We start from the raw sequence: 27,540 nt of genomic DNA on the forward strand, positions 1-27,540 counted from the left end.
TAAGACCATGGGCCAGAAGCTTGCTCATGCTCAAGACTCCATGAATTCTTACAAATGTTCTGTGAATGTCCTTTCTGGCAGAGTATAGAAGAATGATCTGAGTTTTTTAAATAGCATTAAACCACATAATGTAAGAATAGATAACATATTCTAGGACACATAAAACATGCTTTTTAGCACTTTATCATTTTTAACACATATTCTGTATGGAGTTTGGTGCTTTGTTCTCTAGCTGCTTTAAGGTTGGGCTGTTCCAAGGCAGCTGAGGGAGAACCAGCTCTGGAACAATCTTCCAGAGGAGATCAGGTGAATCCGGAGTCTGATCATCTTTAAGAAATGTTACAAAACCTTCATCTCTGAGAAAGCCTTTTCATCATAAGTGACTCTCCCAATTTGAGCAGCCCTTTTATTTTCCCCAAATCCCTCCAAGAAAACCCTGACCCCAAGCAGAGCTCCAACCCTGTAAATGGGGGGGGGGGGGGGGCGGCCCAGGAACTCCATTAAGGGACTTTGCTATTGCTGTAGATTTTACGTGGGAGGTGCTTAGATAATGCAGTGATGTGTGCTGTAAGATAGATAGACAGACACCCAACTCCCATTGAATTTTATGGAGCCTGACTCCCTTGCAGTCCTTTGGAAATCACAGCCTAGAGCCATTATTGACACCTATTTAATAACACTTTTCTCATATTATCTTAACAATTATTCAAATGTGTGTTGTGATTTCCACTCCCTTTTATTCTTTAACTCAAATTATGGCTCTTGCACTTTTTGCCCTGGTGAACACCCAGCCTTACTCATAACTTCACCTTTGCTCTATATCAAAAGGTGATTCCTCTCTCCCCCGAGAATCCCAGAGTAAATAAGGTTCTGCTCCTTTTTGAGTACGACGAGAGTGGAGAGAATTATAGTTTTCACATGAAAAAAAAATTCTTATAACCATTAAAAAAAACAAAACACCTTTATGGCCCAAATGGCTAGGAGTAGAAAGTTTAAACCAGGGAGGGCAATAGCCCTCTTTGAGGATAAGTGTCATGAGTATAAAAATGAAAATTTGTTTTTATGTGACCAAGCTATGACCTTTTGGATAATTGTATGTCCTGCATAAGCATCTTGCTCAGAGTTTTTCACAAAGTCCCTGATCCTGCAAACACTTACTCATGTTTAGCTTTACTCAGGGGAGCAGTTCCATTGACTTCAATGGGGCTATTCACGTGCATAAAGTTAAGCTTGAGTGGAAGCACTTGCAAGATCGGGACCTAACTGTGTAAAGTGCCTTGCTAAGAAGGCTGTATGTGCATGTGTGGCCAATACACTTAAGTAGTGAAAAGTGCACTGAAGTTTCACAAGAAGTTGTGGAGAGCAGCTGTGCCCTTTGTAAAGTGTGCAAGACAGAGCTCTGCTCTGATGCTCAACAGCTGGAGAAAAAGCAAAGCTCCAAAAGCTGGTCCAGACTGTCCCTCCCAGATCTGTGCCTGGAAGGTTTCTTCCATGTATGGATCTTCCCCTTATCCCTTGGTGCAGAAGTGGGGCTTAGCTACTTCTGTGGAGTCGTCCTTCTCCCTCCAGATCTGACAGAGGGTGCTCTGAGTTTGGGGCTTATGTGGAGGAGAGAGTAGAAGAATGGACAGGGCCCAGAGGGGGCACATAGCCTCTCTCTCCAGCCCTGTAGAGCATCCCTGGAAAATAGAATGCAGGATGCAACTTTATTATCATGTCTGCACAGCTGCCATCCATGTGAGTGTCCCCTCACTGAATAACCCTCTCGTAGCTCCACCAGGAGACCTACAGGTTGCCACAGCCTGGGACACTCTCTGGTAGAGCATCTCCAATTAAGCTTCATGCCAGTGACCAGGAATGAGAAAGGGCCATCAGGGCCAGAGCCTGTGCAGAGTCACAGGACCTCTCCACTTCCCCTTAGTCTCTCAAAGTTCCTGGGCAAGTCCCTTTTCCACCCACTCCAATGAAATAACAACGACCGAATGCAGAGCAGGAATTTCCTCACCTAGCTTCCCCTCTGTAGGGTGTTTTCAGGAGAGGACAATCGAGGACAATAACTGGAGAGAGGCCTGTCCTGTGCACTTTCTGAGGTGCATGGCAAAGGGCAATCTGGTGGTGTCACTGTGCACCATACTCAAGGAAAGCAAGGGCTCCTGAATCATTGACGTCACACATATGACATGCACCTGGGGAGAGTATATATATACGTACATATATGTGCATATGTACATATGTATATCTATACGCTCAGCATGCACCTGGGGAGAGTATATGTGGCTTTCTGCCTCGCCTTCCAGGCAACTCCCCTACACCAGGAGCTCCCCAGAAGTGCAAAGGGGATGGAGCAGGAATAGCATCTGCTCCTCTGTAGTGTTTAGAATGTTGTGAAAAGAGGCAGGACTCCTGTGGAGTCTAAGCACAGGACTGTTCAGCTCTGAGGAGTTTTCCCTCTTTGTTCAGGCCCATAGCTAGTCCATAGATCTAGATATATACCAAGGCAAAAGCTACACAGTGTATCTCAGGAATGACACTAACTCAGCAGAGAACTAGGAATGCCCTAGGACAGTGGTTTTCAACCTGTGGCCCTTTGACCCCGGGGGTCAACAGACTATGTCTAAGATTTCCAAAGGGGTCCACGCCTCCATTTGACATTTTTTAGGGGTCTGCACATGGAGAAAGGTTGAAAACTACTGTCCTAGCACTGCAGCTCCCACCACAAACTTCACCACACAGCAATTAGCCAGTTTGTTCGATACAGATTTTCAGCTTAGCGCTTAAAAGCAGTTTCATAAATATTCTATGGCCTTTCAAGCCATGTAATTTGCCTCTGTGACATTAAAGAGGAAACTCTGTGGAGGGGAGGGATGACAACAAATTTATCCACCAATAGCATGCTCTTTTGGCACAAAAGCACATTCTTATCTTTACATCCCATAATGAGAAGGCAAAGACAGGATTGTTGCTACAACTCTCTGAGTGGGTAGATGTACATTATAGGAGAAGGGTTAGATATTTTTTCCTCTGCCTACCCTAACAGAAGAAACTGAGTTTGTATTTTCCTGTGGTTTTTCTACGTACGGTTGAAGAGAACTGTTCACATGATGTCAGACTGCGAGGGACTGGTTGTGGGTAAGTGCCAGATTTATATTTACCACAGTGTCCTGCCGACTACGTATATATTTACCACAGTGTCCTTCACGTTCTCAGATTGCAAAGTCACACACAAACCCGCTCGGTTTTGAAGGGAGTCTGAGCCATTGCAGGGGAAGAAATCTCATGCATCAGCAGAGTTCTGCAAGCTCTTAGTTACAAAATGTACTCGGGTAGCTGCTATTGGGTGGCTAGCCTACGAAGTTACGTTTTCTTAATAAAGGCATGAAAAATAAATGAGACTGATTTTAGCTAATCAGGGAAGCAGTCTGATTCTGTCAAAATGACAGGATCACAATTTGTTCTCTGGAGCCTCTAAGCAAGAATTTCTGGGAACAGTTCCTGAAACAACTGCCCTGTATATGCACTATGTTAACACATCGATTAACCTTTTCAAATGGCAAGGGGCTGCAGAAAAGACAGCTGAATGTAATAAAGATGGGTCCTTTACTGAGAGAAAATACATACTCTCTGCACTTTATTTTCAAAATCAGTGCCTTGTGTATGCTGCCTATAGCTGAAAAGGTGTCATTCCCTGACACACATAGCTAGGTCAAACTTTGCTGCACAGGAGTCTGCGGCATGTGGTAGGAAGACATTTCTTAGCCTTTTTGTTTTCTGCCTTTGTATACGTAATGTAAACATTTGCTAGATTTTCTGCATGAAAGGAAATTCTTCTGGGGACATTGGAGCGTTTCTGTGCCAAGGCTTTTGTTAAATAAAAGTGTTCTATTTAAAAACACTACTTGTATTTTGTCATTTCAAGCATTTGTCTTCTCATATTTATAGTGGAATAATTTAGTTTGACTGGCTTGTGATGGCAGAGAGTCAGAGACCAGGTTCTTGCTTTAAAAGTGGAGGTGAAGAGGGGGGAAAGTGGATGAACCATTTTCCCCCTCTCTCATTGTTTCCACTTCAGGGAAGGGGCAATATTAAAAAAAAAAAGGGTAAAAATATGAATGTTTTAGTTCACCATAAGCTGTACCATGGGCAATTTCCTATGCCAGCAGAAGGTCGCTATTATTGTATGAAGGCAGAGCAGAAGTCTATGAAGATGAAAATGTCTTGCTTACCTTATCAATGGGCTGATACCATACCAGAATAGCTTCCTTTCTTCAGCAAAGTTGGCCTTGACTTTAACAGCTTGAGCTATATGTGCTTATTAAGGACTCTGAGTTGAACAGGGATATTTCAGGACAACACTGACAATATTTAACTGGCATCTGATATTAATGATGAAACTGATATTCGGCATGCAAGGCATGATGGGTGTGAAAGTCGCTTATATCTGAATTATCTTTGCATTTGCAAGGGCCCAGGATGTTTCCTTTGCAGAAAGTTGTTGATAGTGTGTAGCTTTATGGGTTTGGGGTTGTTTTTTTGAGGGGAGGGAGGATGGGAGTTGTTGGATGAAGAAGGGAATAAATATCAGAGATGGGTCGAGCTGTAAAATTTGGATCTTGATGCAGCTCTGAAACTTTCCCGCACTTGCAGGCTGTTCAGAGCAGGAGGTTTGGTTTCCTCACCATCGTTCTCATATTCTCCCCTCCTTCTCCAGTCATCTTGGCAACGTCTCCAGTCCACTCACTACCTCCTGTACCAGACATCATGGCTGACCCATGCTCTTTTCACTCTCCCTGATACGGGGCAGAGATAGCTGGGTGGTAGCCAAACCTGTGGACACCACATGTGATTTCCTGGATTTAGTGCTGTGTGTGTGTAGAGTCATAAGTATCACTATTGCACTGTATGTGGTTATTAAACTATTTTTAGTATTCTAGTTGCTGACAGTTTGTCTCATGTTAATGGATTTGGGGAAGACCAAATAATTCCCTTGATGGTAACATTTTTTTCCACCACTATTTGGAAGACTAAAACTTTATCAATAAAATCTCTGTAAATAAGGGTATAAAACATGAATAGAAAAGTCTCTGTTACAATATGATTACAACATGATGGTCCAAATACCACCCTACTGATTCCAATGAGAATTGTATGGTGTAATTGAGGCCAACATTTGACCTCGTATTTTTAAGACTCATGTTGAATGGGGCTAGACAATAGACTTGCAAAAAAGTTACAGTAATATATTTAAGATTAACATTGTAAAGTGGCTAGACAATACAGATTTATTTATAGCACAGTGTGTGTGTGTGTGTGTGTATGTATTTACTCTGTACTATAAATAGGTCTGTATTGTCTAGCCACATTACAACGTTAATCTTATATAAAATAATTGTAACAACCTTTTGGAACGTATACGCCTAATAAACAATCTTACAAATTAAAGTTTATAGTTACAGTAAATGAATGCCAAAATTTCTACACGACTTTCAGCCTACACAAGAATGTAGTAGGAACAGTTGCATAATTGTTCAGGTCAGATAAACGTTACAGAGAAAATTGTTGAATATGTCCTTTTGATTTTAAGTAGCAGGATATGAACTGGCCAATGTAACTTTTTAACAATAAACTTCATTTAATAGTAAAACTCATATTTCTGAATTAGAAAGAACTAGGCAGCTTTTCAGGGTCTAAACATTGAGTTTTTACTTCTGTAACACAGAGGCTTGTGACTTATGTTAGGTTCCCGTATGACTACAGTGTTTCATTGGTTCAGAATAGAATGTTAAATGGGCAGAAGACAACAGCCTGTAGAAAGAAGTTTCATTTTGTCTTTTCAATATAGCATATGAGACACAGAAACTGTCAGAGTTGCAGAAATGTTTAAAATAAGTCACTGTCACACTGGACTGAATTCCACCCAAAATGTGCTTGTGCACTTTAAAGTGCTGAGATCAAAATGATCAATTAGTGAACAGAATTTTTAAATTTATTCCATTAATTTTCCGAGACTATTGTGACATGAGTAGATAAAGACAAAAGAAGGATCAGTCACTTCAGGACAAGTGCACTGCCTTCAGTTTCTTTCATATTAGCAATTATTGATATACCGATGCTATCCATTAGTGCGAGGTACATAGATTTACTGTCATTGCTACATGCAGATAAAAGCAAAACACATCAATTATTTAAGTGCTTCCCTGGGTGTGTATTATTTTTCTCTTGTAAGAAGACACAGTTCAGTCTCTGTACAACTGAACAACCTTTCATGCTCCCAGCATTTTGATTAGGAACAAGTGAGTCATAATGGTTCTGGTTCTTACCATAACCTCTCAGACTTCAGATAAACCTCTGAAGTCAAGGAAAGGTCCTTAAAATGTCTGTTCACTTATTTTCCCCTCAGAAACTGTTCATGAGAGCGTAACAGTACAGAATATTTGTGAATAGCATCATTCTTTTGCTATAGTCCTGGAGAATTCAGCTGTGCTGTGATATAGATTTTTATTGCCAAGAGTGGGCACTACAGTTCAAATACAGAGAATCTCACTGATACATCTGTTATCTTTTATTTAGTAAAATGTTGCTCACATATGGAAGAAAGAGAATTGATTTCTCTAGCTCTGCCGCAGGTGTCAGGGGGCCCAGTACTCTTCCTCCCAAACTCTTATATTTGTTTCTACAGAGGAAGGGGAAAAAAACCTATGAAGTGTGTTCTTGAACACCTCATTAAATATCACCCCACATCAGATGAGAATTGTACATTTCAACATGCCCTAGAGATGTTGTGGTCACCTGGCTAAAATGGGGTGTGCTTCTCGGGAAAGGGATATCCCAGGAACTTATAGGCAGTACAGGTGTCTTACTAGACACACCATCTAGTCAGGTTATACAGGGGTACATTTGGGCCTGCATTGAGAACTTGGTTAGCAGTGCTGTTGATAATGGGTGAAAGGAAATAGAATCCAGCTCACTCTCTCATAGTCACGTTGTCTCCTCAGGACTAATGGGAATCAGAAATTATAAAAATATACTTTTGTCACTAAAAGCAGGAGGGATGGCACAGCAGACGCACAGAGAGCAGATCTGTCCGGGGAAATGGCCCCATTTTTATGTAGTCCCTTTTTAAATTAGAACAAGGCTTTGAAATGGTTTTTAAGGAGGCACAGTGGAAAGTATTTAGCTTTTTTGCTCTTTATGGCAGGAGCAGACATTTTGCAGAACAAGAGCTCAATCCTACAAATGCTTAGGCACTTGATGAGTAGTCTCATTAAATTCATGCATTTGCAGGATCAGACTCTAACAATTGGCCCATGCTCATGTTATGTCAGCAAGGGCTATGTGCAATATAAAATTAGTGCCCCTAATTTCCTGGGGTAAGGAGGAGGCTATGAGCCTTATTTCTTGTGTTTGCCCCAACTGCCCAATACAGATCAGAGCTATTGATTAACTGGAATCAGCCAGCCCTCTCAGGATTGTTGGTCCTCTCGGGCGTAAATGTTAGCTTCCCAACCCCACTCAAAATAGGCTGCGCTTTGTGCAGCACTGCCTTATGTATTGAGGTCCCTCAGCCAAGGCCGGAGTCAGGTAAGGACAAACAGAGAGCTCATGCTCAGATGCTTGAAGACGTGGGCCCTGCAAACGCCCCAGACAGTAATGCTAGAGCAACCTTGTAATCAATAAAAGGAAACCACCATAAACTTTTCAGCACTGGGGAAATATGCTCTGAGGACCAAATTCTCAGCTATTGTAAATGGGTGCAACTCTGTTGAAGTCAGTGGGGCTGTGCCCCTTTACACCAACAGAAAATTTGGCCCTGAATGTTAAGTCCAGAGGAAACAGATGACTTTGCTGGTTATCTGGAGCTTGTGTAACCCACACACCACCTGTGTGTGGTGTTCTGTCCTATCTAGTGGCACCGAGACCACTTAAAAAGAGAGATTAATGAGTTTGCTCTACAGCCTTAGCTAACAGCCAGTTGGCTTTTAGCTCATCTGGTAGAGACTCATGCACTAAGCTCTAGAGGTCCCAGGTTCAATCCTGCCCACCGATGACCAAGGTCTATCGGCATTACAAGTGAGGGCTCGTCCAGGATTTCAACTGGGAAGACTCTGAAGCATGGGACATGCTTCCTCAGCTAGGGGAAGTATGTAACCCCCACACCTTCTGGGTGTGGTGTTCTGTCCCATGCAGTGCACCAAGACCACTTAGCGAGAGAAAGCAATTAATGAGTTTGCTCTACAGCCTTCGCTAACGGGCAGTTGGCTTTTGGGTCATGCACTAAGCTCCAGAGGTCACTGGTTCGATCCCACCTGCGGCGACCAGCGTCTGTCAGTGTTACACTTGTAGAATGCTACCCTGGAAGGCCTGCAAGTTCAGCATTGCAGTTGTCTAGTACATGGAAAACCATATTTCAAATCAGTCTACAAAAACAATGGCCACAACTTAGAAATATTCCTAAAAGGGTAAAGTTAAAAATCAGCTAATATGTATCATGAAGAAAAATGCTGAGTCCACTGATGCAAAGTTGCTCACATCAAAAAGGAACACTATCATGTGGCAGGTAGACCAGTGGGTTCTGTTCCTGGTTCTACTATGGACTTGCTGTGTGCCTTTGGAGAAGACATTTCACCTTTCTGCACATCAGTCTCTGTAAAAGTGGATTAATGGATCCTTGCCCAGCTTTGCAAAACACTTTGAAAACTGCAAATGAAAAGCACTGTGTGAGCGCTTTAGCATGTGAGAGGTGTCCACTGAGACCATTGTAGAATTATGTACGTCAGAAGAAGCACTAATGGCTGTGTCCAGCAAATTGCTCTGCACCCTCAACACCTTTCATAATTCAGTGAGAGTTGTTGATGATGAATGCACCACAGAATCATTGGGCTAGGTGCAAGAATCATTTGGCAAAATTCTATGGCCAGTGCTATCCAGGAAATCAGATGATCATTCAGAGATTTTCCAGTGGAATGTTGTTCCATCAGACAAGGCCGGTTCAATGAAACCTGCTGTACTACTTGGATTGTAAGTTCTTTGATGGTGTCTTTTTGTCCTGTGTTTTTTTACAGTGCCTAGCACAGTGGGGCCTGGTCCATGACTAAAGCTCCTAAATGCTCACACAATACAAATAATAAATAATAATAATGATCCCTTGTGGCCTTAAAAATCTATGAATCATCATAATCAGGCCCACAGATATTGAAACATAAATGTGAATCTAGAGCCCGCAGGAGTCTGTGTTTCACAGGAATAACATCAGAGGTAGATTTGTGGTAACAAGCTAGCCCTGCTGAGACACATGAAGGAAAACATGTCAAAAACAGGCCTGAAAAGCCCTCTCTATGCATGAAGCATTTCAAGAGCACCCCATGATCCACAATACCAAAAGGAGCCAAAGGAACATAAAGAGTTAAAATGTACTGTGTGAAGAATCCACCTGCTACAGAAGGTCATTAGAATATAAACCTTGGTTAAAACAACTCTTGATTGAGGCCTGATTGGAGATTTTAAAACACTGGTTTCAGAGAGATGCGGCTGCAGTAGCCTATTCATGGCTTCACCCCACTCCCACCCTCAGATCTTTTGTTGGCTAGTCCTGAAACCTGAAAGCTTCCTAATCAATGTCAAAATTGCCGCAATCTTGTTAAAGGGAGAGAGCCATGGGGCTAGAATCTGCTCCCAGTTACACTTGTATAAATCCAGACTAACGCCAGTGAAAGCAGAATCTGGTCCTTCATCATCAAAGCCAAAGAAAATGAGAATGGGGAAGTGAGACCTGTACCCAGTTATGCTCTTTACCTGGGCTTTGTCTACCCTGTGGGTTTGTCCTAGTTCCAGTAATCAGTGTAGCTGCACCAGTGCAAACCTCCAGTGTGTATAGACACTAAATCACTAACACTCACAGTTCACACTATCTCAGAGGTAAGATCACTGACTCACTTTGTAACCTTGGGCAAGTCACTTATCCAAGTTATTTGCTAAGTGCTTCAGTTTGCTAATATGCAAAGCAGTGATGATACTTAACCACCAGGTTTGTGAGGAGCTTTTATATTTAAGGATTGAAAACTAAACAAAGTGTGATTATTTCAACTCATTCACATAGTTGGTGTTATGAATGTAAATCCCTCCTCTATTAACAGAGGGTAGCGCAGAGCTGTGTGAACCATTGCAATTTGTTTGCTTTTAAAACGTTTGTGATTTTTTTCCAGTGTGCCTAAGTTTGCAGATGCTGCAGTTTGAAAGGTTTAGATCCAAATGAATCTATTCCTTTCCACATTTGAATCTCCTTTTAAATTCATGGGCTTGATTTGGCAAGCTCTGGATTGCCCTTGTTTGTGTGACTACTGTTTATGTCAGAATTTTCCCTTTAAACCTGTAACAGTCATCTAATGAGTCTAAAACACTTCCAACTAACTAATGGGATTAATAATAATACATTAAGCCACTGTCTATGACAGGCACAGAGGTAACTCCATGTCGCTCTGATACATTACATTTATTGGGCTATTCACACAGAAGATGTCAAAAATATTTCAAAATCTATAGGAAGAGTGACTATTATCATCCTCAGCTCCCATAGAATAATGACCTCAGGATTTGGCTCCTAGATAGGAAAAGATAGGTTCATCCCTTGGAGGTAATCTTACTGTAGCCTGGTATGGCAGAAGGTACCATGAAAAGAGTTTTCTAGTATTGCTGGGTTTGTGCCCCTAAAGTTCATTTTGCGGATACATCAGTCTTGTATCAGAGGGGTAGCTGTGTTAGTCTGTATCCACAAAAACAATGAGGAGTCCGGTAGCACCTTAAAGACTAACAGATTTATTTGGGCAGAAGTGGTTTTTTACCCTGAAAGCTTATGCCCAAATAAATCTGTTAGTCTTTAAGGTGCCACCAGACTCCTCGTTGTTTTTATCAGTCTGATAGCATCTGCAAACAGAAAGAATCTTGAGTTGCAGGGACTTGAAAGTGTCTTTGAAACCGGCTATTCATGACTGTGGGTCCCAGTGAAGTCAGTGTCAAGCTCTCATTGACTTAAGGAAGAACAGAGTCAGGCCCAAGGAGTGAGTTGCTGAAAAGAATGTTCACTGAACTTTAGATTTCCTTGTGATGCCCTTACCAGCTGACCAACATCAGTAGGTTTCCACCATGAATGATGGCCAGCAGTGATCACTAGATGAAAATTAGCAAAATTGCCAAGCACTGTAGCTTCCACATTAGCTTCCCTCTTCTAAGGGATAGCTCACTGAATAGCAGAGAAGTAAAATGGTTACGCCTTTGCTGTTGCAACAATTGCCAGGAGCGAGGTTGTAGGAGACACCACCACAGGGCAAAGTGGATGAAAAAAATGAAGAACCACTAGCAACCTTCGCAGGCCAGAAGCGTCAGGACCCAGCAGCAATCCATGCAGCTCCTCACCACACGCTCTGATGAGAGAGAACAACCCTGCAGCTCCTCAGCTCCACACAAGTTATTTTAAAAAAATCTGCTTCAGCACCCAACACGAGCCGATTAAAAAGCAGGTTTGCTTGCAGAGCATTTGAGCTGCTGCCTGTAGAGTTTACGGAGCGGAGTAGGTTATCCCAGCAGGAGTCTCTCCTTCCCGTCCAGCAGAGATACAGAGAGAGTCACTCAAATTATAGGTTTTATCCAAAAGTTAAGCCCTTGTTAATCACGGATATGATTGAGGAAAAAATGACACCCTAGCTAATCCCCTGTTAAGCCCAGGACGTCTTATGTTATGAATTTATTTGAAAACTATTTTTAGTGACCATATGCTGTTGTTTAGAACACGTTTCTCAGAATGATTTCACTCTTGGGGTTTTTTATGCTTTTTCATCTTTCCTAAATCATTGCAGTGAGGCCTCCATGACAGATATCTAGCTGTAAATAGATAGATGGACCCAGATCCCTAGATGGGTCAGCTCAGTCATTCCTCTCCAGGAGGATTCACTGAGTTCCATGCAGTTCTGTGTGTGGTCTTTCTGATGGTAGTTTAACAACCAAGATTCTTTCTTGTGTGGGAACTTTAAAGTGCTTGTGGCCATAGGCGCTGACTCCAGGGCTGGAGCACCCACAGAGAAAAATTGGTGAGTGCTCTGCACCCACCGGCAGCTCCCCACCCTGCCCCCCACTCCAGCTCACCTCTGCTCTGCCTCCACCTCCTCTGTGAGGGCGCCATGTGCCCGCTTTCCCCCCCCCCATCTCCCAGTGCTTGTGCCGCGAAACAGCTGTTTCACGAGGTGGGGAGGAGGGGGAATGTGGCGGTGTGCTGGGGGATGAGGCGGGGCCTGAGCAGGGATTTGGGGAGGGGTCCAATAGGGGCAGTGAGGGGGCGGAGTTGGGGCGGGGCTAGGAGGGTGTGAGCACCCATTGGCACCGGGGAAAGTTGGCGCCTGTGCTTGTGGCACTTAGCCTCGATGGTCAGAGCGTATTTTATTCACATTAAGAGTGCAGGGCACCTAATTCAAACTTGGTTAATTCATACGGGCAAAAGTTTCTAGTGTAGACCTGGCCTTTGATCCAAAGACCATCACAAAACTCACAAAACCAGTGGGTGTGCCTGAAAGCACCCTCCTTCAGGCTGAACAGAAGGAGCAATCAACCCCCCTCCACTTGTATAGTAAAACAGCTAGGGGTTGTAGGGTCCACCCAAGGCAAATGGCTGCGTATCAGAATAGAACTAAGCTTATGGACTCAGGGATTCCCTGTGGCACAAATGGATGGAATAGGATGTTGGTTGTCGGCTATGTGCGTTGGAAGCAGAAGGCCTGAAGAAACAGCTGTGAATGTGATCCTGAGGGGAAGCAGAGGGACAGAGTTTCTTGGGTCCAGAGCTCACTGGAGTGACAGAGCTGGAAATTTCTGAGCAGTTCTTTGTTTCCGCGTGTGTTCAGGGAAATAGGACTTTGTGTACATTTTTTGTAAAATAGGCAACACTTTTACAATTGTAGACTGATTCTAGGAGCATACAGTTTTCTGTCCCAGCACTCATGGCTTCACCACCCAGAAACAGTAACAGGAGCAGGAAATTTCAAAGTCCCTATCATTTGTTCCAATGAAATACATGTCTTTTGTGTAGTTGGTGTGACACTGCCAATCCTGCCAGACTATAGTAGAACCTCAGAGTTACAAACACCAGAGTTATGAACTGACCGGTCAACCACACACCTCATTTGCAATAGGAAATATGCAATTAAGCAGTAGCAGAGACAAAAAAAGCAAACACAGTACTGTGTTAAATGTAAACTCTTTTTTTTAAAAAGGGAAAATTTAAAAAAAAAGTTTTGACAAGGCAAAGAAACTGTTTCTGTGTTTAATTTAAATTAAGATGGTTAAAAGCAGAATTTTTCTTCTGCATAGCTGCATTAAGTCAATGTTCAGTTGTAAACTTTTGAAAGAACAACCATAACGTTTTGTTCAGAGTTACGAACATTTCAGAGTTACAAACAACCTCCATTTCCGAGATATCTGTAACTCTGAGGTCCTACTGTATCACTAAACAACTAGTGAAGTACCAAGTTATTATTACTACAGCAAGCTAAGGAAGTGGTGTTATCAGTGATCTGGGTATGAAATAAAAAAGCAGTTTATTATTTTTAAACTGAAGTGCTTCCAGCGATGATATGAATGAGATGGTGTGTTCCTGCAAGACTGATCTGTCATCTTCAACAGACTTTGGTGTCTCCCAACCCTCAAGGAATTGTTTCTTGCATTTACAATCAGTCCCAAAAGGGCAATTCAGGCATAACAGTTTGTGTGAGGGTATTGAACCCATGAGATGGCGGTAATTTTCTCCAGGGAACGGCTCCTGAAATGTTGATCCATCTCAGTGTTGCCAAGTCTTGTGATTTTTGGTGTGGGTTTTTTTAAGCTCAGTAGCTGGTATCATGAGACTCTCAGCTTTCATTTAACCACTCCTCCAACATTTTAGTTTACATGGGAAAAGCTGTAAAATGTGAACTGAGTGCACCCTAAGGGTTCAAACCAGAAAGAGAACAAAAAGAACGCCAACTTAGAGCTGGGCAACCTTTTCCAGCTGAAACTCTTTTTAGATTAAAAAATGCAGCTTCAGGTCAATCCAAACATTTTGGGAATTCAGATTGAATTCACAAAGTTGTTTGGCCAAAAAAAAAAAAAGAAGAAATCTGGAAAAAAATCTAAACATTTTGTTTCAATATTTTCAACATGAAATCTTTCAATTCTTCAATTTGAAATGGTTTTTCATTGCGAACTTCACTTCAATTTAAAAACAAAAGTGTGACAAGCCCCCAGAAGCAAAATGAAACATCAGATTTTGGGTTGAATAAATGTTTAGGTGGACCTCAAATGATTTTTTCCCTACTTTTTCAGTTCATTCAAAAATGCAAAATAATTCATGTGATTTTTTTTTTTGAATGCTTGGGATTGGCAGTACTGCTATCAAGCTGTCTGGAGTGGTTCAGGAGAATGAATACCAACCTCAGATCAGACTGTTAAGAAGCAGGGCACAATCCCCAAACTGGTTGTGAATTCTATACTCAGATTTCACTTACCAAGTATCAAGCGTAAATGCTCAGGTACTTTAACAGCTTAACCATGGTGTCACAGACAGTCCTCTTGGGTGCTCCAATCTATCTCGTTACCCAGATAAGCTTGCCTTGTGACAGATAGTCCCTTACACCAAAAATCACATCATCATTCCGATTACACTGAGTCCCAAAGGACCAGTCACTTACCCCAGGTCAATTGCACCTTCGATCCTACACCAAAGACAACTCTCATAGCCAATCCAATAATAAACTAACTGAAGATTTATTAACTAAGAAAAAGAAATGAGAGTTGTTTACAAGACTAAAGCAGGTAAACATACACACACAAATGAGTTACAGTCTTAGATTCCAAAAAGTAATGGAGGCTGCTGTAGTATGCAAGCTCTATATGTCTTCTAGGACTAACCCAGGCTAAGCAGCTGGGGATCCTTTGCTTATGCTTAGAAATTTTGCACTTCCAAAATCCAAGCAGCATAGAGATCCAGTGTCTGCCTGTCAGGGTTTTTATTCCCTTCCCCAGAGTTCAAGCTGCTAGGATGAGTCGTCATGCACGTCACCTCTTCATGGGTGTATGGCGGGGGGTGGGGGCGGGAAGGGCAAATCAGCAAAGTCTAATGTCCTCTGATATTCCACAATAGCTTGTCTGGTGTCTGTGGGCCTTCTTTTGTTGGGCAGGAAATACCTCTTGTGGCAAACTAGTATTCCACATGTGGTAATGCTTCTCTCCTGACTGTGGGGGTTTACAGTTTCAGAGCAAACACTTAACATGGAAAACAGATATAAGTCAGATTAATGTATGCAGCAACTTACAGGCATTTCATAAAGTCTAAACACATTGTTATAAATCTAATACTTGCTTCACCAATACTAACACATAGGTGAGACAGGCTGTTTTCCAGCTGTGCATTTGTCAGTGTTCAGTTGAGGCCTTGGGGCTTTCACATGAGCTGGAACCTGGTCTGCCAGCATCACAACTGCTATCTACCTTCCACACCCATCGCTCTAATATCACATTTCTCCCTAGTAGGGTTTGGGAGTGAGGCTTGTCAAGAGGGTTCAGTGAGGTTTTTCGATATTTTAGTCAAAATGAGAAGAGGTATGTGAGAAAGAGGGTGAATAAGAGGTTAGGCTGGGAAAAACACACAAAGCCCAGGACTGGAGGGTGGAGATTTTTTTATCTGATGAAAACTGCCTTTTTAAACACCCACCCACACTTTTGCAATAAATAAATAAATAAATAAATAAAATCCATTTTGAATCATTTTGTCAAAAAATTGGAAATTTCCAAGGAAATTTCTAACAAAATGAAATTTTCTGTTCAAAAATTTTCACAGGAGAAACAATTCCCAATTTTTTCAACCAAACTCTCAAAAATATTTGTGGGATGGGAAAACCATTTCCTGCCCAGCTCTAGTTATGAGGCAGCACAGGTTGAACAGCTAAGAGTTTATTTATTCCAGCAACCACTACAAATACTGCCTTCCAAACATCAAAAAGAAAAAGAGTACTTGTGGCACCTTAGAGACTAACAAATTTATTTGAGTATAAGCTTTTGTGGGCTAAAACCCACTTCATCAGATGCATGCAGTGGAAAAAACAGTAGGAAGATAGATATATATATATATATATATATATATATATATACACACAGAACATGAAACAATGGGTTTTATCATACACACTATAATGAGCGTGATCAGTTAAGTTGAGCTATTACCAGCAGGAGAGAGAAAAAACCTTTTGTAGTGATAATCAAGATGGGCCATTTCCAGCAGTTGACAAGAACATGTGAGGAAGAGTAGCGGGGGGAAATAAACATGGGAAAATAGTTTTACTTTGTGTAATGACACATCCACTCCCAGTCTTTATTCAAGCCTAATTTAATGGTGTCCAGTTTGAAAATTAATTCCAATTCAGCAGTCTCTCATTGGAGTCTGTTATTGAAGTTTTTCTGTTGTAATATTGTGACTTTTAGGCCTATAATCGAGTGACCAGGGAGCTTGAAGTGTTCTCCAACTGGTTTTCGAATGCTATAATTCTTGATGTTTGAATTGTGTCCATTTATTCTTTTACGTAGAGACTGTCTGGTTTGGTCAATGCACATGGCAGAGGGGCATTGCTGGCACATGATGGAATGTATCATATTGGTAGATGTGCAGGTGAACGAGCCTCTGAAAGCGTGGCTGATGTGATTAGGCCCTATGATGGTGTCCCCTGAACAGATATGTGGACACAGTTGGCAACGGGCTTTGTTGCAAGGATAGGTTCCTGGGTTAGTGTTTTTGTTGTGTGATGTGTGGTTGCTGGTGAGTATTTGCTTCAGTTTGGGGGGCTGTCTGTAAGCAAGGACTGGCCTGTCTCCCAAGATCTGTGAGAGTGATGGGTCATCCTTCAGGATAGGTTGTAGATCCTTGATGATGCGCTGGAGAGGTTTTAGTTGGGGGCTGAAGGTGACGGCTAGTGGTGTTCCGTTATTTTCTTTGTTGGGCCTGTCCTGTAGTAGGTAACTTCTGGGTACTCTTCTGGCTCTGTCAATCTGTTTCTTCACTTCAGCAGGTGGGTACTGTAGTTCTAAGAATGCTTGATAGCGATCTTGTAGGTGTTTGTCTCTGTCTGAGGGGTTGGAGCAAGTGCGGTTGTATCGTAGAGCTTGGCTGTAGACAATGGATCGTGTGGTGTGGTCTGGATGAAAGCTGGAGGCATGTAGGTAAGTATAGCGGTCAGTAGGTTTCCCGTATAGGGTGGTGTTGATGTGACCATCGCTTATTAGCACTGTAGTGTCCAGGAAGTGGATCTCTTGTGTGGACTGGTCCAGGCTGAGGTTGATGGTGGAATGGAAATTGCTGAAATCATGCTGGAATTCCTCAAGGGCTTCTTTTCCATGTGTCCAGATGATGAAGATGTCATCAATGTAGCTCAAGTAGAGTAGAGACATTAGGGGATGCGAGCTGAGGAAGCGTTGTTCTAAGTCAGCCATAAAAATGTTGGCATACTGTGGGGCCATGCAGGTACCCATAGCAGTGCCGCTGATTTGAAGGTATATGTTGTCCCCAAATGTGAAATAGTTTCATAGATTCATAGATATTTAGGTCAGAAGGGACCATTATGATCATCTAGTCTGACCTTCTGCACAATGCAGGCCACAGAATTTCACCCACCACTCCTGCAAAAAACCTCTCACCTGTGTCTGAGCTATTGAAGTCCTCAAATCGTGGTTTAAAGACTTCAAGGAGCAGAGAATCCTCCAGCAAGTGACCCGTGCCCCATGCTACAGAGGAAGGGGAAAAACCTCCAGGGCCTCTTCCAATCTGCCCTGGAGGAAAATTCCTTCCCAACCCCAAATATGGCGATCAGCTAAACCCTGAGCATATGGGCAAGATTCACTAGTCAGATACTACAGAAAATTCTTTCCTGGGTAACTCAGATCCCACCCCATCTAATATCCCATCACAGGCCATTGGGCCTATTTGCCATGAATATTTAATTACCAAAACCATGTTATTCCATCATACCATCTCCTCCATAAACTGATAGAGTTTAATCTTAAAGCCAGATAGATCTTTTGCCCCCACTGCTTCCCTTGGAAGCTATTCCAAAACTTCACTCCTCTGATGGTTAGAAACCTTCGTCTAATTTCAAGTCTAAACTTCCTGGTGGCCAGTTTATATCCATTTGTTCTTGTGTCCACATTGGTACTGAGCTTAAATAATTCCTCTCCCTCTCTGGTATTTATCCCTCTGATATATTTATAAAGAGCAATCATATCTCCCCTCAACCTTCTTTTAGTTAGGCTAAACAAGCCAAGCTTCTTGACTCTCCTTTCATAAGACAAGTTTTCCATTCCTCGGAACATCCTAGTAGCCCTTCTCTGTACCTGTTCCAGTTTGAATTCATCCTTCTTAAACATGGGAGACCAGAACTGCACACAGTATTCCAGGTGAGGTCTCACCAGTGTCTTGTATAATGGTACTAAAACCTCCTTATCCCTACTGGAAATACCTCTCCTGATGCATCCCAAGACCACATTAGCTTTTTTTACAGCCATATCACATTGGCGGCTCATAGTCATCCTATGATCAACCAATACTCCAAGGTCCTTCTCCTCCTCCGTTACTTCTAATTGATGCGTCCCCAGCTTATAACTAAAATTCTTGTTATTAATCCCTAAATGCATCACCTTACACTTCTCACTATTAAATTTCATCCTATTACTATTACTCCAGTTTACAAGGTCATCCAGATCCTCCTGTAGGATATCCCTGTCCTTCTCTAAATTGGCAATACCTCCCAGCTTTGTATCATCTGCAAACTTTATTAGCACACTCCCACTTTTTGTGCCGAGGTCAGTAATAAAAAGATTAAATAAGATTGGTCCCAAAACCGATCCTTGAGGAACTCCACTGGTAACCTCCCTCCAGCCTGACAGTTCACCTTTCAGTAGGACCCGTTGTAGTCTCCCCTTTAACCAATTCCTTATCCACCTTCCAATTTTCATATTGATCCCCATCTTTTCCAATTTAACTAATAATTCTCCATGTGGCACGGTATCAAACGCCTTACTGAAATCTAGGTAAATTAGATCCACTGCGTTTCCTTTGTCTAAAAAATCTGTTACTTTCTCAAAGAAGGAGAGTTATGGGTGAGGACAAAGTCACAAAGTTCAGCCACCAGGTTTGCCGTGACATTATTGGGGATATTGTTCCTGATGGCTTGTAGTCCATCTTTGAGTGGAATGTTGGTGTAGAGGGCTTCTACATCCATAGTGGCTAAGATGGTGTTTTATTACCCTCTGATCCCACTGACTTCCTGAGGAAACTACAATCCATCACTGATCTTCCTGAAAACACCATCTTAGCCACTATGGATGTAGAAGCCCCCTAATAATCTCTGTAATGATGTGTTTACTTGCAGAATATTATTGAACCACTAGATGTCTCTGTGGTTTCCAGACGGGGTGTGGTCCATGGTCAACAAGAGAGATAAAATAGGAACTCAAGTTGTGTGCAAGACTGTTTGTGTCTATAATTTGTACTTGCTTTATTTTATAAATGTCTCCTGTTTAAAAAGGAATGTGATTCCATATATCATGCAATCACTATGCCCTCCAGGCCCTGCTAACAGCTGGCAGGATGGACCATTACTTTCTATCCTTGCTTTGCAAATCTGATTAAATGCAGCAGTATTAATTTTATGTCCAAATTCAGTTGGGCTATGAGGACTAGCTAGCTGATCACCTCTTTTTAATACAACCTTTTAGGACGGACCATGTTTTGGCTGTACAAGGGGAAGATGAAATACTTTCGGACTACTCAACACATCACAAATTTTGACTTTTGCATATTACTAGTTGGCCACACATGTCAGAATTTGCTGTAGGTGAATGTTTGAGCATTTAGGCTTAAAATTTGCTTGTCACAAGTTTTTGTGATAATAAAGTTTGTGTGTCTGTTCATGGAAAGCAAACACAACAAGTAGGTTTCAACTTTGAGTGAAGATCTGGAGAAATTTTTTGTCTTCCAGTATTTGCTCAGCTCTAATAAGGAATAATGTTTCCTTAATTGTATATAATAAATGTATAATTCTATCAAGGGATCTGGTGACAACCCAAAACCAAAAAAGTGAAATGTGAGCAGCTTGTTCGTGTTATTAGAAGCCCAAACAGAATTACAGCCTTTAATTATCTGCATTTGAGGTATATTATTTAATGTAATTGGGATGGACCATCTCATTACACCAAAGTTCAACCCCTCTCAAACATGGGTTCAAAAGTACAGCTGGAATTGTATTGGGTTTATCTTCCTCTTAGGAGAGAGGATCTGGAAAAAAGAGCAGAAAAAAAATGAAAGAAAAAAATAAATGTAGTACGTGGAGGTCACACACAGGTTAGCATGGGAGAAGGAGGAAGAAGGGTGGGGAAGAGGGCAATGGGGCAAGACTTCCATCCCAAATACATAGCATAGGGTTCCTGTCCACTACAAAAACATGTTCCTGTGGGGTTTTTTTAAAGAAAAACTGAATCACACTTGGAAAAAATCCATTGCTTCTCTTCATCACCGGTGTAACTTCACTGGGTTCATTGGAATTATTTCAGACATGAATTTGGCTCTATTCATTTAAATCACAGGAACCAGATTTTTTTTTTAATTAACCTGTTTTGTAATCCCCAAAAATAGTCTGAGAAGTTTGCATAACCTCCAACTCTACTGAGCTTGTCCATCCCTAACTATAAGCCATGAATACATAATTCCTCTAATATTTTATGGGCTTGCTCCTGCTTCTATTGAAGTTAGTGGTCCAGATTGTGGGCTATGTTTTGGACCATTTACTCTGCTCTGTGGTGTAAAGGGGCTGGAAAGTAGCTAGCTCTCTCCACCTGAGAATTACTTCAGCACAGAAGAGTTCCCTACTACATGGTGTACTTTTAGGGCCAGCAAAACTTCTTGATGTTGCCCCTGGCATGCCTGGGAGTCAGAAGAGATACGTAGGGGAGAATAATAAACCACCGACTGACAGCATCATTGAATCTATGGATCAGTATAACACAGAGTGCTCTCACTATTCTTAGCTACCAGGCAATTCTTTGGAAATCACAGCAGCTTGGTTGTAAATTAGGGCAGTCTCTGCACTGTGGAGATACAAAAGCAGCACCCTTGTCCCCTCCCATAGTTTCTGTGATGCTCCTTCTGGGAGGCATAGCTTGGAACTGGGGCCAACATCCATATTTCTATTCTCTCCAGGGTCTGCTACCACCTCTGTACCTCTAGTCCTCACTCACTTCTAATATCAATATTTCCTTCTCCCTTTTTAACAACATGCGTTTCTAGTTTTTAGCTCTTCCCTTGTTCTCCCACCTCCCCAACTGGAAAGTATGCATATTAAAATGATCTTCATTTCAAAAAGTGTGTAAGATGGTTATTTTTTCTCTACCATATACATGTGATTTTATTGGCACTTTGTTATTCTGCATAATGATGCTAAACTAATACCACCATGTAGGTTACGGTCTAAAATTTGAATTTGTGACAGAAAAGTAATGAATAATAAAGAAAGAAAAAGGGAGTTGAGATTATCTATTTCGTTATCTATCTGCATTTTCTGAAGGGTTTATCACCATAATGTTCAGACAGTATTTACAAAACATATTTTTGATAATGTCTCCACAGAATTTTTCTTTTAATTTCAGTTGAAGCTAGTCTTGTTGTTTTGGATTTAAAACCTTCCTGAAATATTTGCAATCTAAATATTACGCCATTTAGTTCGTGCATCAGAACTGGAAAATAAAACTGACTCTAAACCAATTAAATTGATTGGTCAGTTTTCATTGTTTAAAGCAGTGGTTCTCAACCTTTCCAGACTACTGTACTCCTTTCAGGAGTCTGATTTGTCTTGCGTACCCCAAGTTTCACCTCAGTTAAAAACTACTTGCTGACAAAATCAGACATAAAAACACAAAAATGTCACAGCACACTATTGCTGAAAAATTGCTGACTTTCTCATTTTTAGCATACAATTAAAAAATAAATTGATTTCAATATAAATATTGTACTTACATTTCAGTGTGATACTTGAGCCTGTTTTTCACTTCTGAGCCTTGTCTGAAGCCTGAGCCTCAGGCAGCAGGATTGAAATATATAACTTAGTTTCGCAGGACACCCTATGGCATGGGCCCCCCCAGGCATTTGCCCTGCTTGCCACCCCCGAATGCCAGCCCTGCACTTGTGACCCCAAAAAACCTGTCCTGTGATGACCCCCGCCCACCGCGAGGGCTGTAGCCTGCAGGTTGAGAAGCACTGATCTAGATGAGTTGAGTACCCCCTGGAAGACCTGTGAGTATCGCCAGGGGTACACATTCCCTGGTTCAGAATCACTGGTTTAAACTGAGCGAAACACAGAAAGCTAACCACCAGCATACATCACGGGAAATTAATTAATGTTCAAATTTCTTTCAGTTTTAATGTGGAGTTATTAAGGAAATTTATTTTTGAACACAATTTTTAACCTGACCGTGTCCCTTTAAAATCCCCTGTGTAAGCCTATTACAAGCTTCTGTGTATTATTAGACTGATTACAATTAGCAAATATTAGTGGAGCAGCACAGTTCTAAGACATTTATTCTGTTCCATTTATCCTTCCTTTCTCAATTTCTTTCCTAACATAAACCCAGCGCAGATCAGATCCTTTCACACATCAGCCTTCCTGCTAGACAAGTGATGAAAGGGGAGAAGGACAAAAAGAAATATAAAATTAACTGTCAGGAGCAGCTGATGAGTCAAGAGGCTCTTGGGTTAAGTCCCTCACCAGTGTCATTCCTTGCAGCAGTGCCAATGGCATTAGTGGCACTAAGTCACTTATCTCCAATATAAAAATGATTCAGAATCATTTTATAGCTGTAGGCTTTAGTCACTGTAAATCCTCTTCCTTCTCCATTTCCTCCCCTGCTCTTTTGTTTGCCATCCCTTGCCGTTGCGTGCCGTGTATAAATTAGATTATAAATCATGTGGAGGAGGGGAATATTTTCGTTTGTATACCAAGTTCCATGCACAGCAGTGCTACTGTAGAAATAATAATTCCTGAAGGCCTTACTTTGGTTGTGTGTTTTATTGAGTCCTTATTCAGACAAAACCCAGTAAAATCAAAGAAAGTTTTACCTAAATAAGGACTGAGGCCTAGATTTTTAAAGGTGTTTAGGCATTGCTCTGCTCAGCATTTCAAGGCCTAAGTGGCATAGCTGGGGTGTGAATCTCACCACACTAGCATGCTGCACACTAATGGGCCACGTGGATCCTGTGACTGTGCATTACTAGTGCCATAGTGAGCTTTTGTGTACTGCTGACCAAAGCGCGCTACGGAACACTTACTGCAGGGTAGCAGAGTCCACGTGGCCTGGTAATGCACCGTTTGCTAGATCGCTCGAGATTTACACCCCGGCTTGCCACGTGCTAATTCTCTGTAGAGACCTGCCCTTAGATGCCTAAGTCGCACTGATGAGCAGGGTATAACAACCTGAACAGAATAGAATAGAAATGAAAGTCAGTGGGCCTTAGGCTCCTAAGTCACTTGAAAGTGAGATTTTGGTGTCTAAGTCATTTAGGCCTCGCAACACTGAGCAGAGCAATGCCAGTAGCTTTAAAAATCTGAGTGAAAACTGAGTAAGGAGCTCATGATTTAGGTCAGCAATACTAAGAAAAAACAGGGTGGTCTTTATGGGGCAAATTCTGCTATCTCCTGTGGTTGTAGAAGGATATAAGTGCTGCAGTTCCCCTAGCTAGTGTGGGGCAGGAATTGGGAAGCCCCTCTGCCACCTCCACAATTCATTTAGCACAGAGGTTTTCAAACTGGGGGTGTGAAAAAAGTCACCTGAATCCAGTGGAGACTAGGAGCCAGTGGATCGGAATCCAGTGGGAGCCGCCCGATCCGGTTGGGCCACTGGCTCTCTGCACTGTGGGAGCTGGGGTGCTGGCTGGCAGCTCAGCATCCCTCTCTGCTGTGCTCCCCGAGCTGGGCCAGGCTCTTGTCTCTCCCCCGAAGGAGCCTGGCACAAACTGGGGACCCCTCTTAGAGCCAGCCCTGGCCTGCAGAGCCCAGTTGCCCTGAGATGCTCCCGATGCGCTCGCTTGCTGCTGCCTTGGCACTCCTGGCTCTGCTGCTGCTCGTCAGCCCAGAGGCAATGTATAGGGGGTCACGTGGTTCCCCTTCTCCCCCCTGAACCTTTAATTGTGCCTCCCCATCATCAAGAGTTATGCATCGTTTCTGACCACCACCACTGTATGCTGCAGAGCCTGGCTGAGCCAGGCCTCCCCACCACACATTGGGGATTAAAGAACAGGGGAAGGGATGGTGACAGGACTGGCTGATCTATCATTCCATGGGTCTATAGATTGTCCTCCTGCAGTGGGTGTAGGCAGCTATTCCTACTTGGAGGCCAGAGCAGCAGATGTGTTTATGTCCTTGAGGGCTTCTCCACCCCAAACCCTAGGCTAGGGCTTGGAGTGAGATGATGATTTCCTTCTCTGTGAAATGCAAAAATGCTGGAGTGCTTTGTGATTTCATGTGAAACGATGGGTGAGAGTGGCATTGGGAAGCCATATAGGAATGTAACCTCTGGCAATCTATGGTAACCCTCAGCTTGTTCCACGGGGGTGACCCCATGGTCATGCAGGAGAAAGAATGTTGATGGTCTGCCAAGCTTCAGCCTGCTTGGCTTGCTTGAGGTGGTTAAGGTTTTTATGGTCTGAGTGCCATCCACAGAAGCTGGATGTTCTGAATGCATTTGCAAGGACAGATAATAAGAGGAAACCTGCATGATTTAAAGAAGGCACTGTTTTTCTTGGTCTGGAAAGAGGTAGCTCCAGGAGGTACAATCATTCACCTAATTAAAGTATTTTAAGAAATATCCAGGAAGAATGTCACATAAAATTCAAAATCAAAGTCTGTAGGGATTGTTTCTGGAACTGAGGAATGAAGATCAATGTTTAACTGAGATCTAAAGCCAATAAACAAGAGTTAGGGATCTGAATCACTGATGTTTTCTATTCATTTTACTAGACTGTATCTTTTCCCCTGTAGTCCCGCTCCTTAAGAATGCGCACCACCTCACTACTCTCTGATATGAATCCCAGAGTATGTTTCCTCCAGGGATGTTGTCTGCTAGTGATTCAGCAATCCTAGTGTTTCTTTCAAGAGCAACTAAAATAATACAGTAAAATAAATGGTACCAAATAGTGAAAGTACCTGATGTGATGCAAAGACAAGTGGGCACTTCATTTTCAGGAATTCTCAAATCGTGAGGGGGATTCCCAGGATATCGGTGTTAATTAAATTAATTAATTAATAAGTGATCTGGTGCTTGTTGTGGGTGCCAGACTGGCAATAACAGGGACTGGGCTCTTCTGTTGAATCACAAACCCCTCACTGTGCAGTGGAGCTGCATTATTTACAGCCTTCTGCAGCCACAGCTCATACAAGCTTCACCACCACCCATCAGTGTGCCTCCAGCTGGATCTTGAGTTATCGTGTGTAGAAGTGAGCACACTTCATTCTCCATGCCCCTCAGTCTGTCAACAAGGGTGCTGATTGGAGCTGATTCAGGAGGCAGTGTCTGTGCTGTGTTAAGTGAGCTGCCCAACAAAGACTGCAATGAGACCACCAATTTATTTCAGATCGATTACCAAACAGTCACTTCCAGTCACCTTCAGTCATCACTGGACTAGTCTGGATCTGAATTGCCGATTTAGAGTCAAGAGCGTAAAACATTGTGACAGTCTCACACTCTGAGGTTAAACAACCACATAACTAACTGCACAATTTACATAATTAGCTTGGCAGAATTTAATTTTGTAATATACTTTCGATGGAGAATATCAATGCTTATTTTTAAGCATTTTTAAAAATTTTATCCAATTAAATTTTCACAGTTTCAGGGGTGGTCAGATAATTATGTAGTGACAGTAGGTGTTGAGATAAAGTTTTATAACTCTTAAAGCACAAGGTTTCAACAACACATGTCAAAATATGAAGTAATTTTCCTTCAGTCAGTCTCCAATGTTCTCAAGCAGCATTTTTCTTGCTTTGCTGATCTGTAAATTTCAATTATTATGAATGGAAATTTTTTCATCACTTTGTGTGTGTGTGTTTGGTGAAATCATCGTTTACCGACAGTTACAGATAAAAACCTGTTCTTTCCAAGCCTATATATAACTCGCCCCTGGCCCCACCAGATTCACTGGGTAGAGGAAGGGGAAGGAGGCACCCTAGATCCTAAGAACCACCTTCCTACACACTGTTAGCTTTATCCATTTTGCTTCTCTCAATCTGCTGGCTCAGCCACTCAGTCAGGTCATTTTATTGGATATCCAGCCACGTTTTTCTTTCTTCCTTATGATAACATTTCCCTCCCATTTAATACGTAAATCTCACAGGTTATATGTATCCAAAGTGTTTAAAATGATTATGTATAGAAATTTAGTATGTATACATTATACATACAAAAGTTGGCTTCAATTTGAATAGCCCCTAGGTACCCTCTACCTTGAGCAGGGCATACAGTACCCCTGGATACCTCTTTGTGACATCTGCTTTCCCAACTCTCTACTCCCTGCTGTTCCCCCACATCTGTTGGTTCCAGCAGCTCCCCCCAACATCACTTCCTTACTGGTGTTCCCTGCTGCATAACTTGAGTTAAATGTGCTGTACAGGACATACAGTGGTAAGAGAGTGTGTAGCCTATTATCAGATATCTCAGATTTGCTGCAGTAACGGTAAGATGATCAAAAAATGCCATCATGGCCAAATAGCAAAGTAAAAGAGGTGGTTAGGCATCCTTTAAAATATGGAAGTCAATTCCTAGTGAGGAAAATAGAAAGGAGCATATATTCTGGCAAGTCAAATGTAAAAGTATAATAAGGCAAAAAAAGAAACTATGTTCAAGCCTCACAGAGTGGAGAAATGTTCCAAGAACAATTCATCACAGAAAAAACTATTAACCCAGTAATGTCACCAGTGGCAGTGCTATGGTACCACTATGTACATCTGATCCTCGTGTTGCTTGAGCAAGTCAGTCAGAGCTGACTAGGGGTAGCCCATGGTGTACATTGACCAGCCTGAAAATACTCACATCGTGCCTGACCCAATACCCATTGAAGTCACCGGGAATCTTTCTATTGGGTCCATTGTGTAGAAAAGTGCTCTAGCTGTTCATCACATGACTTTCTTTTTTATGTTGTTGTTCCTAAAAACCTCAAATTATCACCCATTGACTCTCACATTTTTGTGTGTGACCCAGTCTTGTGTGATCCATTTGTGAAGCGAATGTTGGGCTGTCAAGTCTTTCACAAAGATAATCTCCATGACTGATCTGAAAAACTGCATTGTTACCTACTTCCATCACCTTTTCTGGAATGTATTTCAGACATAATGTATGTCTACATTAGAAGAGGTATAGCAGCATATCTACAGCATTAGGCCACTGTAGCATTGTAATGTAGACACTTACTACAGAGACAGGAGTTTTTTCATCACTGTA

General features: G+C 42.1%; 1 protein-coding gene across 2 annotated transcripts in view; it reads left to right on the forward strand.

Annotated features, from left to right (window-relative positions):
- The first annotated feature begins 2,926 nt into the window (after positions 1 to 2,926).
- EML1 (EMAP like 1) overlaps positions 2,927 to 27,540 on the forward strand; it is a 194,918-nt gene continuing 170,304 nt past the window's right edge. Inside the window, exon 1 of one of the 2 annotated variants that reach the window (XM_043549376.1) lies at positions 2,927 to 3,129. In XM_043549376.1, the coding sequence (XP_043405311.1) occupies positions 3,099 to 3,129 (31 nt within the window). In that variant the 5' untranslated portion in view covers positions 2,927 to 3,098. The remainder of the gene's footprint in view (positions 3,130 to 27,540) is intronic. The other variant, XM_043549375.1, reaches the window with a different exon arrangement.

Source organism: Chelonia mydas, chromosome 6 (genome assembly GCF_015237465.2).
Source record: "Chelonia mydas isolate rCheMyd1 chromosome 6, rCheMyd1.pri.v2, whole genome shotgun sequence".
NCBI classification, from domain to species: Eukaryota; Metazoa; Chordata; order Testudines; family Cheloniidae; genus Chelonia; species Chelonia mydas.